This window comes from Urocitellus parryii, chromosome 11, assembly GCF_045843805.1.
Source record: "Urocitellus parryii isolate mUroPar1 chromosome 11, mUroPar1.hap1, whole genome shotgun sequence".
NCBI lineage: Eukaryota > Metazoa > Chordata > Mammalia > Rodentia > Sciuridae > Urocitellus > Urocitellus parryii.
The window spans coordinates 12,947,297-12,963,520 of NC_135541.1; the positions used below are offsets into that span (position 1 = coordinate 12,947,297).

General features: G+C 54.5%; 1 protein-coding gene across 3 annotated transcripts in view; it reads right to left on the bottom strand.

Annotated features, from left to right (window-relative positions):
* The window catches only part of Ece1 (endothelin converting enzyme 1), a 97,605-nt gene that overhangs the window by 40,633 nt on the left and 40,748 nt on the right, over positions 1 to 16,224 (bottom strand). For 2 of the 3 annotated variants that reach the window (XM_077791652.1, XM_077791650.1), the window contains exons 1-3: positions 12,824 to 12,906; positions 12,615 to 12,701; positions 3,762 to 3,903 (exon numbers count right to left, since the gene is read on the bottom strand). In XM_077791652.1, coding sequence (XP_077647778.1) covers positions 3,762 to 3,903; positions 12,615 to 12,701; positions 12,824 to 12,877 — 283 coding nt within the window. In that variant the 5' untranslated portion in view covers positions 12,878 to 12,906. Of the gene's footprint in view, positions 1 to 3,761; positions 3,904 to 12,614; positions 12,702 to 12,823; positions 12,907 to 16,224 lie in introns of those variants that run through there. The other variant, XM_077791651.1, reaches the window with a different exon arrangement.

Below are 16,224 nucleotides of genomic sequence, written 5' to 3' on the forward strand. Positions count from 1 at the left end.
TTCACCACACAGGGAGGCAGTGAGGCTGGGTAGCTTTGGAGACTGGTAGATCTGGGTTCAAATCTGGTGCAGAGACCTCCTGTCCGAGCCTGGGTTGGGGGCGCAGCTCGGCAGTATGCACTCTGCCACCGAAGGCCCTGGGTCAACCCCCAGCACTGCCAACGAAAACCAAAAACAAAACCTCTGAGCCTCAGTTTTTCCAGGGTCCATTTCACAGTGACGACAGGAAGACCTCACACGATCCCATCACACAGGGCACATCAGACAGGTCTGAGCTTCCAGGCTGATCTTCAGAGAGGAGGAAAGACTGCAGCCTTCAGCTCACTCAGAAACAATCCCAGCCGGGCTGAGGGTCTTGAGCAGGTCCGCCGGGGGCTTATCCACCTCAGCTGACAAACCCCAAGTCCTTCAGGTGGATGAAGGGCTCAGAGGAGTCACACCACAGCAAGAAAATCAGGGTGACTTAATTTTGAGATTAGGCAGTAATTAAAAATTACCGAGCTACTGTGCATGAACCCAGAGCATCTCTTCTACGGCAGGACCGAAGCTGCCATTTTCAATGTTTCCAGATGAGCTCGTCATGAGTTTCAGAGTTGCATGTCCCCGTCCCCGTCCCCAGCCACAGCGACGACAGGACTCTTTATGGGGGAAGGCGGAAGAGAACTTGTGTGTGGCTTGACAAGGCCTATTCACTATTATGATAAAACTTCATAGTTGGGAAGGAAAAAGAATACCTATTGTTTTTACAACCAAACCACAGGAAGTAAAGCTTGGCACGATCCTGGCTGGTGGAAAGACCCAGAAGGCAGAGTGCTGAGGGGCTCAGGGTTGAAGACAAAAGCAGAAACCAGCACCTAGAGTCGGTCCTGCAGGTGGCATCCTCAGCGGGTGCCTCCTCTGCAGACACTGCCCTGGGTTCCTGGCTGGGCCCGGGCAGTGACCGTTGGGTTATCTAACTATTCTAGGGTTTGAGGATCTTTAAACAAATAGTCTTGGCCAAGCAGGTCTTAATGTAAATTTGGTTAGTTAATTAATGGTTTCCCGCCCTGCTCATCCAAGGCTTCCGTTCCTTAGGGAAACCTTTCCAGACCCTCTTCCCCTCTGGGTCCTCGCTGCCTGGGTGTTTGCCATCATAGTGTGGGCTGTGCTGGGTCACGACCGTATCTCCCTGTCCACCTCCTGCACTAGAAATGAGCTTGAGGGTGGGTCAGGTATCTCCCTTGCTCCTCTCTGTCCCCTTCTTGTCACTGTGCTTGGCATCCGGCAGCTCTTCAATACACGTCTGTGGGATGAACAAGTGACGGAATGAAAGTGCCTTGCCCAGCGCCTGTCACCACCTGCAGCAGGGCTCATATTTCTTCCCTTCAGGATGTGTGGTCAGCTGAGAAGCAGGAACCAGACCCACGTCGAAAGCATTCATCTGGATAGTGCCATAAAGATGCTTTGAAAAATTAAATGGGAGAACATAATTGTTTGTTTGGCGGCTGCTGTTTGCAAAGTACCTGAGAGTTTCCGGGAGGGAGGGCCTAGCAGGAGGGTGGACGGGAATGCACTTCACTGGCCAGACATCACTCACCGGCGGGTCTTGTAGAATCACCAGAGGATCTGCCTTGACTGGCCTGATGTTTGCACATCCGTGGCCAATGTCAGCACCTACTGCTGTGTAACGAGGTTACTGTCAACATCCGAGGTGGCCACTGCTTTCTCAGGTGGCCCAGGGTCACTGATCTCTGCCCGGCTCATTCCTCTCCCGGGTCTAGGCCAGGGAAAATCTGAGGCCCTGAGAGCCAGGAACACAAGGCAGAAGCAGGATTCTTCCGTGTGGGCCCCACTTGGCAGAATTGTTTTGGGTTTGATAGCTAGGAGCTGACCCTGGGGGTTCCCTTTTGGTTCCTGGTGAAGAAACTTCCTGGGCAGGAACTCCTAGGGATGGTCGCAGGCAACACTGGCTGCTGAATCTGCCCCACTCCCCATGTCCTGGGCCATGAGCTGAGCAACGGGGCTGGCCAGGCTCCACACTGACTGGCCAGTTGTTCTGGACTGACTTTGGTGAGGACAAGGTAAGGTGGCAGCTTCAGGGCGAGGAAGATCTACATGTGCCCTGTTGACAGAGAGGTGCATGCACACACTCGCAACTCACACCTGCACAGTCAGGTACACACGCACACACTCGGCAGAGAAAGGCTGTCCCCGGCTTAATCCTCCTACTCTGTGGTTCACTCCAACTTCCAGTTCCTAGGCCAACATGATGGAGATTTGGCCTACTTTTTCTTCCAGTAGGTGCAGGATCTCTAAGAAAATTTCGTCTATTCGATTTACTATTTGCACAGTTAAGTTATGCAGGCACGATGCCAGGCACATATGGTTAGAAGTCTGGAGATTAGTAATTAATGAATCAAATAGGCATTAAGCACCTGCTGGGCCAGGCACATTTGGTAAAAAGCCCATAAACCATTAAATAGTTAAATAATCAAGTGATTATTTCTTAAGTATTACACAGGTCCTTAGCTCAGTGCCTGACACAGAGTAAGCACCCGTCACGTTTGTGGAATGAATGAATGATATGGGTCCCCTACAAGAGGGATGCAGGGGTGACTCAGATGAAGTCTCTGCCCTCTCCTCAGGCCCCCAAGGGCCCTCCCCACCCCAGCCCAACACGGCTACCCTCACAGGTCAGCAACTTCACAGTGGCAAAGGCTCAACACAGCCATGAGCTCTCTGATGGGGTGAGTGACCAAGTTGGTGGATGGAACCCCTGGGGCTGCTCACCAGGTGGACCAGCAGAAAGCAGGATGTGGGGGTACAGGAGAGTGGGCCCCTGGCCTTGGGTGTAACCTGAATCCACCCTGTTGGGTTGTGTAAGGGCTGAGCAATGAGGCACTGACTGGATCTACGCAGCTGGACATGAGATCCAGCCTCGAACTCCTGACCGCAGGACCTGAGAGGCCCCATGGCATCACCGTGTGGGATGGAACAGACACGCCCACTTACAGAGCGGTGCGAAGGCCTTGGGTCACAGAGCTGAGCTCCTCTGGGGTCCTGGTGTGCTCTGGAGTGCATCCTGATTACAAAGCGGGTGGGCAGGGCCTGGGCCCCAGAGCCCTCCGGAGCCGGCAGCCTGTGCACACTTCTCCACTCCACCTGCCACTCGACCCCCACTGGCTGTGTAAGCTTGGCCAAGCTACTTGGTCTATGCCCATTTCCTCATATGGAAAAGGACCCAAAGCAACCACACCTTGCAGGGGTGCTCTGAGGAGGACAGGAGGCGACAGACTTAAATGACAGGCGTTTGGCCGGCGGGTGGTGTACAGTAAACAGAAGCCTTTGTTGCTAGTCTGTTGGGGCTGAGGACAGCAGGCAGTGGCAGCCTGTCTAACCGTCCTGCGTCCTAACAACAGCAGTGCCCAGAACCGAGCTGAGAACGTCCTCGCAGGTACCAGGTATGTCCTCAGAGCCATCTCCAAATTGGGCACTGCTGACCCATTTAAAGTAGAGAAGACGAAGGCTCTGGGAAGTGACGTGGCCTGTCCAGGTCACACAGCTGAGAACTTGCCGGTCCTTCTGGTTCCAAGACTTTCATACCATCCGTGCCGCCCACCTCCCTGGGCTCGGTCTATCCTCAGCTCCCTGAGCCCACCAGCCCAGCCCCAGCTCATCCTTGGAAGCCGGTCCCAGCTTGAGCAGGAAGCTGCCCTTGCAGAGCTGGACAGGGCGGAGGGCAGGAGGGAGTCGAGCCCACCACGAGACACAGAGGCACCTACTTGTCTGGATCTGGATGCCCAGAGCTGCCAGGCAGGCCACCAGTCCTGCCACCAGAAGTACCACCAGCACCACCAGCCGCTTCTCCACCTGGGTCCGTGCTGCCCAGCACCTCTGGCTGCTCCGGGGGCTGCGGAAGTTCACCTGCAGGGGAGGAGGCAGGAGGGGTGGGGAGGACAGGTGCCGGGGGTGCCCCCTGCCCAGGAGGAAGGGGCTCCACGGCAGGCCCGGGCCCTGGGGAGGCATCAGGGCTGCCCTCCTAACTCAGGGGTGGTCCAGTTCCCACAGAGTCAGCCCTAATCCAGGAAAGCAGCCACCACCCTGCTCAGGAGCTTGGACTTGCTTCCACACACAGAGAGCCAGCAGCTCAAGCCAGCCAGGCTTGTGTGTTCCCTGTCACCCGAGAGGAGGAGATGAAAAAACCTACAGCGTTTCCCCGTGGCTCCAGGAGGGAGTTCAAGAAAGAACAGGATGTTTGGACTTGCGGGCGTCCAGCTGGGCTCTCCTCAGAGCCCCCTCGTCCACAGAGCTGGGGACAAGGCTGACCACGGCTCAGGCTTCCCAGAGCAGGGACGCCCTTAGCTCAGTGAGCCCTCCCAGCCCCACAAGAGCAACCTGATCAGTCCTCTTTTTACATTCGAGGGAGCGGAGGGGGAGCGGGTGCGACCCCACCTCCCAGCACACAGCTCAAGGGGCGGAGTCTGCAGACCCCAGAGCCCACGAGAGGGAGGGCCAGAGAGGGGGTCTCTGGAGATGCTGCGGAAAACACAAGGCAGGTCCTCAAAGGGAGGGAGAATGTCCCCCGCCTCCAGGCTCAACAGGAAAGGAGGCACAATGGGGGGAAGCCGAGGGTGTGGCAGGCCCTTCAGCTCTAGGGACAGAGCAGACAACAGCTTTCAGCCCAGGCCCCGCACACCCAAAGCCTGCCCTGGGTTCCCCGCTGTTCTTAGAGGTACTTCCTGCAACAGCCAGGACAGGAAGGGTCTCCTGAGGGTGGGGGTGGGCGCAGTGTCATGACCTCCCTGTACAAACAGCTGGGCACCAACTCAGGCCACACTAGAAACGCTGACGAAGGGGAAGGTGGACTGTTCTGCTTTCCACTGCTCCTGCGCAGCAGGCAGGCAGACCAAGAAAAGTTTGGGGTGGGCAGGGTTTCAGTCTGGGAAGGCTTCCTGGAGGGGGTGATGTCTGGGCTGGGTCTTGAAGAGTAAGTAGGAGTTGGTGAGGGGTGCGAGGCCTGGATCCCACAGGGCGCTGTTAGCTAAAGAAGGCGGACTGCCTCCTGGGGCCTGGAGAGACGGCATTAGATTTGCCCTTTGGGAAGGGCTGGGAGAGAGGAGTGAGGCCTGGCAAGGAGGGGAAGGGAGATAGGGCAACATTAAGGAGGCCATGGCAGCCTGCCGGGGGGTTCAAGGAGACCCAGACTCCAAGCGGCACAAGGAGGGGCTCTCTAGAGCCAGGAGAGGGCCCTGAGGATGTCCCACGCCACCACTTAGGGATCTGACGTGGGCGCCTGAGGGAAGGGCACTGTGGCCATCCTCGGGGACTCTCCAGGCAGGAGAGGACTGGGAACTGCTGCACCAGAGAAAGGGGAACACGAGAACTTTCTGTGGAAGAAAAATTGTGTCCTAAAACTGAGAAAGGAACTTGAGAACCGGAGACACTTTCATGGACATCCGGGAGGCTCCCACCCCGTGGTGGGTCAGCAGAGGGAGGGAGCCGCTGCCTGCTGGGACCCTGCAGGGGAGACGCAGGCTGGGTGCAGTGGCGCAGCCTGTAATCCCAGCTATGGGGAGGCTGAGGCAGGAGGATCGCAAGTTCAAGGCCAGTCTCAGCAATTTAGTGAGATCCTGTCTCAAAATAAAAACAAAAAGGGCCGGGGATGTGGCTCGGTGGTGGAGCACTTGCCCAGCGTGTGTAAGGCCCTCGGTTCTATCCTCAGCACTGCAGAAAAATAAAAGAAAGAAAAAAAATGGGGTGGGGCGGGCAAAGATTTCTGACCATGTTACTTTGATTACTTAAACTTTATATTAAGCTGGGCATGGTGGCTCACATCTTTAATCCCAGCAAGTGGGAGGTTGAGGCAGGAGGACAGCAAGTTCAAGGCCAGCCTGGGCAACTTAGCAAGACTCTTGTTTCAAAACAAAATTTAAAAAGACTGGAAGATAGCTCAGTGTAAAGCAAGCCTGGTTTTGATAGCCAGTACCAAAAAAAAAAAAAAAAAAAAAGCCTTGTATTAAGGTGAAAGCCACCGGTGCTGACACACACACACACACACACACACACACACACACACACACGGCTCTCCAAAGTTCATAAGGTGCTTTTTTTAGGCATCGGTGACCTCATCCCATTTACCTGGGCACTGATAATCAGAGGGGCCCATGGGTTTGAGGCAGGCACTGCCTCCCCTGGAGACACGGTCACTGTGCCCTCTGCCTGGCCATGGTTTTGCCCCTGGACTTGTGGCGGCCTTCCTCCTCCTCCTTGTGGCCTCTCCTGCCCCGGCCGTGGTGGCTCAGCTCACAGGGTGCAGAGGCTCCCCCTGCTGCAGCCAGCCTTAGGAGGCTGGAGGGCACACCACGAGGCTTGGGGAGACACAGGACACCCTCACCATGTGGGGAGACTCAAAACTGCTGAAGTGAGGGGACCCGGAGGCAGCCAGAGCAGAGGTACTGAAGGGGGGGAAGAGCGGGGGACAAACCAGAAGGCAGAAGAGGGAGGAGCGGGGAGCACGGGGAGGAAGAGGCACCGATGGCAGCTGGGAAATGCTTGCGGGCCTGGCGTCCTGAGCCTTCTGATTTGTCACAGACGGTATGATTCTGGTTTTGTCCCTAAGAGTAGGTACTAGCGTTAGCTCCAGAAGAAGCACAGAAGGGGGGCGGAGGGGAAGAATAAGGAGAGAGGACAATGAGGCGCCCCATCTCTCCAGGACTGGCGCCACGTCCCAAGGCGGCCGTGCCACCTGCCAGAGGAGCCGAGTCAAGCCGGGAGTCATTGTTCGATGTCAAGCAAAGTGTTGAATCTAAACAGATGGTGTCCGCTGGAAATTAAATTAGAATTAGGCCAGAATTGAATTAAAAACTCATAGTTCCAGGCAAGAACCACAAACAGAATTTGAAAAGCGATTCTTAACCCGTGGCATGTTTCTGGCTCGACTTGTGCTGCCGGGCCAAGGCCTCCTGGTTTCTGGCCGGGCCTCACCTCGAAGGGCAGAGCGGATCCAGAGGCAGCTCCCCGGGGCAGGGAAAGTCACCTGGCAGCACTGGCCAATTCTGGGTGCAATGGACAGGGCAGAGGCTGGGCCAGGTACCACTCTGCTCCTTACGGCCACCTGCTCAGCCAAGTCCCTTTTCTCTGAGCCCCCACTGCACCTGCCCTGCCCCCTGCATAGGACCCTGGGGACCATCCCAGGAGATGATGTCACAGCAAGGGGAGAGGTGAGCGATTTCTCGCTTTCCTTTTAGAAACAAGGGCCTGTCAATCATGGGAGACTGGGCTGTGGCCAGTTGGAGGGCAGAGGATTAGTGGCAAGCAGCCCAATCCATCTTGGGGAACATCCCTGGGAAGTGGCCCTTGGCCAAAGTCCAGAGCCAAAGGCTGGAAGATGGAGCTGCGAGTCGGGTGGGCGCTCCCCGCTGGCCGGCCTTGTTTCCCAGCATCATCATGTGAGGCACAGAGAGAAGGAAAGCGGTAGAGAAAGGAGCGTGTCCCCCCAGAGAGCAGCCGAGGAGACCAAGGAGGAAGCACTGGATCCAGAAAAGCCTGGGGGTGGGGGGGTGGAGAGAACGGAGCGGCCGGGCCCAGGAGTTCCCAGGGTTTCCACAGCCAAAAAGCAAAGCCCTAATCGGGGATAAATATTCGGTTACAGAACCAAGTGCGTGGCTCACCGAGGCTTTCAGCAAGAACGAGTTCTGCAGGTGAGGACGGACCGCCTGGGGCCCAGGAGCCGCGCCAGTAGCAGCAGGGGCGGGGAGCCTGGCTCTCAGAGTCGGGGAGCAAGGTTCTTCCCAGCCAGAGCCAGGTCCCCCAGTGACCAGGCCGCATGGAGCAGCAGACGGGAAGCCATTTTCAAAGGTCTGGTGGGGAGCCCACCCCCTGCGTCCAGAAGCCCAGCTGCTCCGAGGGCGAGGGCTGGCAGCGGACCAGGCTGCCCTGGAGTCAGCCTTTCGGAACAGGCAGACCGTGACCTAGCAGGGGGGCCCTGCCTCCACAAGGGTGTCAGTTTGGGGAAGTTTCTTTCATTACAGTTTCCATGAGGTGGACTTCCTGCTGAGGCCACTAGGGTCAGCCCAGAGCAAACCTATGGTGCCTTGTCTCCCGCCATCTGCCTGAGCCCTCCCTACCATCCGGTCCCCAAGCCTGATCTTCTTTGAGTAATAGCTTAAAATTTTCCCATCATAGGGGAGGGGACACCTTGCAGGTCCAGTCTTTAGAGAAACACTTCCCAGCCGTCTTTGATTTCCAGAACGAACACCCAGGTCTCTGTGGCACAGGGAAGAAAGAAGTCAGAGGCCGGCCGAGCCTCCATCACAGGCGCCTGGGCAGCCTCTGGGCCTCCTCAGTGTCCCCTCTCTAAAGTGAGGAAGCTGGGATGAAGCCCCACATGGGACTGTCTCAGATTCTAGAACCTTCAGGCCAAGAGTCTGATCCTGTAACTGGAGGAGAGTTGAAAGGCCTCCTGCTAAGCCGAGAAGGCTTTTTAAAGTCCTGAATGGGTCTGCCTCCAGAATCACCCTCCAAATCACTGCCCTAGGAACTTCAATAGCTCAGTACTCCTAAAAAATAAATCTAAAAGATTTTGAGAAATCACTGGATGAGTGTCACAGGTTTGGGGAGACAGTTGTGGCTGGAGGCTTCCCAGGTTGGCTGCAGGGGCAACCAAGGCTACTTCCCTTCAAGCCCCTGAAGTGCACAAGTGTGGGGCGACCAGGCTCCAGCTTTAGCAGGCCGAGGCCCAGGCAGGGAAAGCTGGTACATAAGGGCTGAGATGTTAGGAGTGGTGAGTTTCTCAGAGAATTCTGCTAGCAGCCAGGTCTGTGCTCTGAGCACTGAGACCACTTTCACCTCTGTGGCCTCATTTGAATATTTGCAGCAGCTCCCAGAGGTGAGTTGCAATATTATTAACCCATTTTATAAAGCTGTGCGAGTGAGCTGCTTTCAGGTCTAAGGCCACGAGGGACAGAGCCAGGGCTCCAGGTTAGGACGAGGTGGCTTAGAGGCTGAGCTGTAGCTCAGTGGGAAAGCGCTTGCCTCATGTGCACAAATCCCTGGCTTTGATCCCTAGCACCAAGAAAGAAAAGACCAAAAAAATAAATGAATAAAAATAGGCTTAGCCCTCAAACAATTCATTTGAGTGGATTGTAAGTAATCCGCCTAAAACAAGATAATAAGATAAAGGAAAACTGCTTTCAAATAAGGTATAGGTAGAACTTTCCTCCAGCTAAATTCAGCACTTTGTTAACACATCCAGTAATAAAAATGGCAAGTGTAGCTGAGAGATGAAAATTTATATTTTCATTTCTTAGCTATTGGTGTGATCACTTTGGAATTAGAGCTAATTACTGCTTCTTCTTCTTCTTCTTCTTTTTTTTTTTGGTACTGAGGATTTAACTCGGGAGCACTCTCCACTGAGCTACACCCGCAGCCCTTTTTATTTTTTATTTTGAGACAGGGTCTCGTTAAGTTGCTAAGGCTGGCCTTGAACTTGCCATCCTCCTGCCTCAGCTTCCTAAGCAGCTAGGATGATAGATGTACACCACCATGGCTGACAAATAGCTTATTTTTATAGTTGCCAATTAAAAGAGGAAGATTTGGGGGTTCACAGTCCATCTTTAAAAGGCTAACATGGAGGGACCGGTTATGTTTCAAGCATCCAGACCATGGAATAACCTGAAAGGCTAAAGATGGTCACCTGTAGTGTGATGACAATTGTCCTAACTGTTCATCTATACTAGATTGAATAAATAATATGCACAAAAGCTACAGATTATTCTAAAAAAATATTTTAGTTGTAGATGGACACAATATCTTTAGTTTATTTATTTACTTTTATGTGGTGCTGGGGATCAAACCCAGTGCCTCACATGTGCTAGGCAATCGCTCCACCACTGAGCCACAAACCCCAGCCCTCTATAGATTTTTAGTAGTGGCATGTTTTGGAAGATTTTAACATGGAAAATGCTTATGAAGTGCAAAATTCAGGACACATAACATTGTACATTTAGAGTGAGCTCAATTATCTTTCAACATACACATACACACACACACACACACACACACACACACACACACGTATACACACAAAAGGGACCAAGGAAGTAGCTAATGGAAGAGCACATACCCAGCATCATGCACAAAGTCCTAGGTTCAATCTCTAGCACCAAACACACACATGTATGCATAGAAAAAAACTAGAACCCATTATTTCTGAGCAGTGGGATCACTGTTTCTTTTTAAATCCTTTTATATATTTCTCTCTCTCTCTCTCTCTCTCTCTCTCTCTCTCTCTTCTAACCACAAATGAGCATGTAAAGATTTTATAGGAAAAAGACCTTCAAATGATTAAAAACATTGAATTAATAATAATAAAAAAGTGTTGCCTTGAGCTGTGCATTTGGTGCACAATGACTTGGGAGGCTGAGGCAGAAGGATAGAAAACTCAAGGCTAGCCTCAGCAACTTAGCAAGACCCTGTCTTAAAAAAATAAAGGGGGAGGCAGGGGTGTTGCTCAGTGGTCGAGTGCCCCTGAGTTCAATCCCTAATACTGCAAAAAAAAAAAAAAAAAAAAAAAGGAACAGCAGAAACCCAACTCTGCCTTGTAAGTTGAGGTAGACAGGTCTTAACTCAGAAACGCAGGCACTGGAGAATTCACAAAAGTTTGCCCTGGGCACCAAGCAAGCCAAGTGAGGTACCCACAGAAATGTCCCAGCCTGGGCTAACCCTTTTGCCTTTCCTTGCTTGGCAAGTGGAAAATATACCCAGCTGGGCAGTGTGACATGGGGATACCAACTGACCTCCAATTCACATGACAGCGATATGGCCACAGGATGTCCCCAACTTGTCCCTAGGGCTCAGCTTTGACATCTATCTGTACCATGGCCACGCTGGCCCTTACTTCATAGGTCATAAAAACAACGATGCTCTGAGCAGACGCTGGAGTGTGCCTTCCAAGCACTTTCTCTGATCCCATCTCACAGATGAGGGAATGAGGACTGATGGAGACGCGGCACCTCACCCACGCCCACCAGTGGGTCCCTGGCTTCAGAGTGGGCTCCCTGCACTCTGCCAGGGGGTGCACCTGGATGAATGTACTGCTGATCTGAAAAAGGCTGTAAACTCAAGTGGGCTGCTGTCAGAACAGTGGCACAGCATGTGATTTTGTTGTGAATTTTGATGCTTTTGTGCTGATATATTTAGAACCTTCTGGGGAAGATGAGATGGAAAAAAAAGATTGCTGATTAGATTCTGTTTTGATTTGTGAAGGAAAAAATGCCTGCTACAGAAAAATAACTTCCGGCTGGATTTAGCCTCTGAAGGGTTCACAGGGAAGCAGATTTAGACAGGTTGGGTTGTCTCTCCCAGACTTCTAGGTCTGTGACCAAGCTAAGTTCGGTTATTCTCCTCTCAGGGCCTCAGTTTCCCTATCTGTGAGTTGGGAGAAGTCACTCTGCAGCTCCTAGTGGTGGTCCTGAAGGTTAAGTGGGACCACATAGGTAGGAGTACTGAATCTTAGTGTGTATAGCACTTGGAATATGAGTCTGGATATCCCTGGGCCTAGTTAACTAGTCTGGAGGCTTGGGATATCGCTCGGGGGTACCGCACTTGGCTAGCATGCACCCAGGACCCTGGTTCAATCCCCAGCACTAAAAAATCAAAACAGAACTGACTGGAGAAGGAACTCAATCAATGCTACTCCCCTTTACTGCTGTCTGAATTCCAGCTTCTCAGGGGTGTGTCTGTCCAGAGCTGCGCTGTCCCCTTCTTGGGAGGAGTTCTGACTGGCTTTCAGTTCCCCAAGCAGCCCCAAGACTCTCCTGGACACCTCTCTTGGTCTATCTGCCAGAAGTCCTCCTGGGCTGAGGGGGTCCCACTCCTCCTCTCTCTGGGCTGGTTTCTCAAGATCCAGATCACAGGGCCACCCTGGGTGTTCTCTTCACCACCCCTACCTGCCCAGGTGCAAACCCCACCAGGGCTGACCGCCTGGCAAGAACTGTCCTGGGGCAGGTGTGCAGGGCAAGGACAGCAAAAGGCGTCCTGGTTCACCACTCTGCTGCCAGGCAGGAGCTGGCCAGTCCGGTGTCAGACTCCCATAGGGCACACCCTGGAGGGAGGAATCCAGCTGCCCCGGTAGGTTGAAAAGGGCTAGGGAGAAGGGGACAGAAGACCATATCCTCTCCCTCCCTTCCCCCAGGAAATTCAGGTAGTGGGGCAGGGAGGGGCAGGAAGAAAGGGTCATGTCCCCAGATAGGGTGGGTTGCCCAGGGCCATGTGTGGAATGTAGGGACTTTCAGGCTAAAGCTGGAGCAGTTTTAGATCCCGCCAGCAGTGGGTGGTGGGACCCGGGACAAGTCCCACCAAACACGGGGACTGCCTCTTCTGTGACTTGGTAACTGGGCCGACTCGGTCGAGGGGGTGCTGGACTCTGCCACCTGGGCGTGACGGGGAAGCAGGTGTGGGGGGGTGGATCGGGGGCAGGCTGGCCAGGCGCGGGGAGCGGCAGGCCTCAGCGGCCCTGCGGCCAGCAGGGGACCCTGCTCGCGGGGAGCGGCCGGGGTCCTGCGGGACCGGACAGGACGGGACGGGACGGGGCGGGGCGGCGCCAGCGCGCATGCCCGGGCCTGGCCGGCTCCTACCTGCAGGCCGTTGGGGTACGCGTCGCCCTCGGAGAGCGAGTCCACCAGGTCCTCCTCGTCCAGCGTGGCCCGCTTGTAGGTCGACATCTGCAAGGCCAAATGCAGCACGGACTCCCTCAGCGCCTCCATGGCTCGCGCCCGAATGGGGAAGCGCCCGCGCCCCGCCCCGGCCGGGACACCCGAGCCCTCGGCCGCCCGCCCGCGCTCACCCCCAGCGCCGACAGCACGGCGGCCACCGGGCGCGGCGGCCACACGCTCCGCATGCTGCGCCCCGCGGTGCCGGTCCCCGCCGCCTCCGCCGCGGGATGGGGGGAGGGCCCGCCGGCGACGCGCCACCTTCGCGGGCGGGGCCTGAGCGGCGCGGCTCGGGTTCCCTCGCTGGTCTCCGAGCGGAACCCCGCGGGCCTGGGGCCCCGGAGGAGAGGGGGACCCCGGCCTCCCCCGCGGGGAGGACCCCGACTCCAGACCCTAGCAGGCAGGAAGGGCCTCTCAGAGTTCCCTCCTCAGTAATGAGGTCCCCAGTGCCAGTCGGTATCAGGCCTGGCAGGAAAGAAAGAGGTCCCCCCACTCTCAGCCCTTAGGTGGGTCCAGGGGGGGTGTCCCCATCAAGCTAGAAAGGCTAGGCAGGGGGCTGGGCGAGGAGGGGGGGAGATTAAAATGGCAGGTGTCTCCTGTCTGAGCTCTGATTGCCTCTTTCCTCTATCTCAAAAGGGTTGATTTTTTTCCCCCTTCTTTTTCTGTTTTTGATACCCAGGGGCACTTTACCTTTGAGTCACATCCGCAGCCCTTTTTGTTTCATTTTGAGACTGAGTCTCACGAAGTTGCTTAGGCCTGGCTAAATTGCTGAGGCCGGGTCTAACTTGAGATCCTCCTGCCTTAGCCTCCCCAGTCGCTGGGATTACAGGAGTGAGCCATCGCACCTGGCTAGCTCGGGGATTTTAAAGCTGGATGAATGAATTTCAGAAAATTCCAGGGAAATTTCTTGACATGGAATGAAAAAAGCCATATGCATTTGATTGGCCAAAGGGTAATCAGGTGCCTGCCACACTCTTCCTCAAAGGTTGTGTCCCTTCCTGGGTACATGAAGAACGGTAGCTTTGAGAGTGCTGGGGATGTATCGCAGGAATGGACCATTCTCCTAAGCATGCAGAGGCCCCAAGTTCCATCCCCAGCACACAAAAACAGAACAAAGACATCATGGATTTGGACCAGGTCAAAACTCACGCTACTCATGTTATCAGTTGTTAAACAAACCAACCACGAAAGTGACCCTTGGGTCCCCCCTCCCACAGGAGTAGAGAGCTCCACACAGGTATCCCTTCCCTCGCCTTCCTCCACCCACTGGAAGAGTGGGCTCTCTTAGGTGTCCGGTGTTTAGGTGGGGACTCTGGGGCCCAGCACTGTCCCTGCCACACTGAATCCACAAAAGGCCGAATCCAGCAGAATGCCAGAGGACACGCCACTTTAAACCATGGAGTGCCTGAACTTGAACATATTTTTCAGTTTTGGAAAATACATTTTTGATCATTCCCAGTGGATTCTCACAACCACACACAGGTTCGAATTCGCAGGATCAGAGCAGGGAGATGCCCGACCAAGTTCTCAGGATCAGCAAGATGGTGGCTCCTCAGAGTGTCCTGGCTGCCACCCCTGCTGTCTTGTGGTCTCCCCAGCAGCCAGAGCTGTCTTCAGAACCAAAGTTCTCATCTTGCCACCCCTTGCTTAAAAGCCCTCGGCCACCCCTGGAATGACATTTGCCAGGGCCCCAGAGCCCTGGCCACTCCTGTCCCTTATCTCAGGCTGCACCTCACCCACTCAGGCCCATCTTCTCTGGCATTCACGCCGTTCTTCAGATTCCCCGAGTTGCCCCTTCCCCCAAGATCTTTGTAGCTGCTGCTGTCTCCTCTGGAACTTTCTTCTTTCATCTTTCTCCTTTCAGCCAGCGCCTGTTTCAGGGCTCAGCTGAAATGCCACCTCCTGCAATATCCCAGCCACCCGCAGGAGCTCTGCACCTTCTTTATTACAGAAGTCTGTTTGCTTTCCTTTAGAGAATTTATTGTAGTCTGTTAATACTTTGTTGTTTTTAAGTTTTCATTGTCTAGCTCTTTGCCTCTTCCCAGAATCACAAGCCCTATCAGGGCTGGGACCTTGTCTGGCCTGTCAGCAGAGAATCTCCAGCCCCTGGCATATAGTAGGTGCTCAACAAACAGCACCCTACTTAAAATGAATGGTAGAACAAATGGGGGGGGGAAGTGTTAAAATGAATGGTGGAGCGAGTTGGGGAAGGTGCCTTTATATCCTCAAGATTTCTGTCTTTGTAATGTCTAAGTCCAAAGAAAACAGGGGCACAGGTCCTGGATGAGCGGGGAGAAAGTTAAATTCTTGAAACTTCTGCCTCACTCCCCCTTGGTAGAAAAAAATCCCATTGTACCCCTCAAAGAGAGAAGGGACTTCAGAACTGCTTCATTTGGGTTATAGCTGGGATTCTTCTACACCAGAACACTGCTTTACACCAAGAGACAGGAGTCGAAACAGCTCCTAAACTTCCTCATGCCAAAAATATAAACTACTCCCTTTCCCATCAGCACCACTGACATGTGCTCTTGCTAAATCTACATACATTTATCGCCTGACTTTTGTTTCTGTAAACTGTCACCACTTCCCTGGGACCCGCAGAGGAGCAATCTAGTTCCTTCTCCCCAGTTTGATCAAACTACCTAAGATTCCTTTTTCCATCGTTGGTCTATTTCTTAGGTGGGCAGTGGGCAGGTGGACGGCTGAGTCAGCCCGGCCCTGCCCGGGCAGCCTCCCTAACTTGGCTGCCAGTAGAGTGTCAAGTGCCCGAGGGAGAGGCCCTTGAAAACGAAGCTAAATCCCAGACATCTCTCCAGGAGCCCCTGGGTGTGAGGGATTGTCACCCCCTCTCACCCACCTGTTCTCCGCTTGGCCCCTTTGGTGGAAAATGAAACTGAGGCTGGGTGTCACTTGCTAGTGTCCTTTAGCAAGGGCTTCCTCTCTCTCCTCTGTCTCATTTCAGAGACCTCCCTTTCTGGGAAGATCTCCTGACTACCCGCCACCTGCTTGCCTGCTGTGTCCCAGGACAGCTCGCAGGACAGTGGTGTCTTCCACTCTGGACAGAAGGTCCAGAAGCTGGGTCTGTAGCCTCCAGGCCTCCAGATGTGTGAGCAAAGGTGGGAGGCAAGACAGGGAGGCTGGCCGCTGGCTCCAGGACCAAGGCCAGGCACCCTGAAGTCCACCGCGCCACGGCCATCTGTAGCTGGGTGATACAGGAAGCTTATGTGCACCCCAAAACACTGAGATGGAGGCCTCTTTATTTTTCAGCACACAAAAGTTGAGGGCCCCCTTCCTGAAATACTGCTGCAGGCCCCCCCTCGAGGTGGGGAAGGCTTAGCGGGGCTCCGCTGGGTGGGGAGCACCATGGGGCCTCCTTGGTGAGTGACACTCCTTCAGTGGCAGCCCCACCCCCGGACGTGCTAGTCAGCCACTGTGTGGAGTCCCTACACCCCCTTAGGCTTGGCCTCAGCGGGAATTAGGAAGGGCAGGGGAGAGGGGCTGCACAGACCTGACCCCCACCGTGTGCCGTGAACAC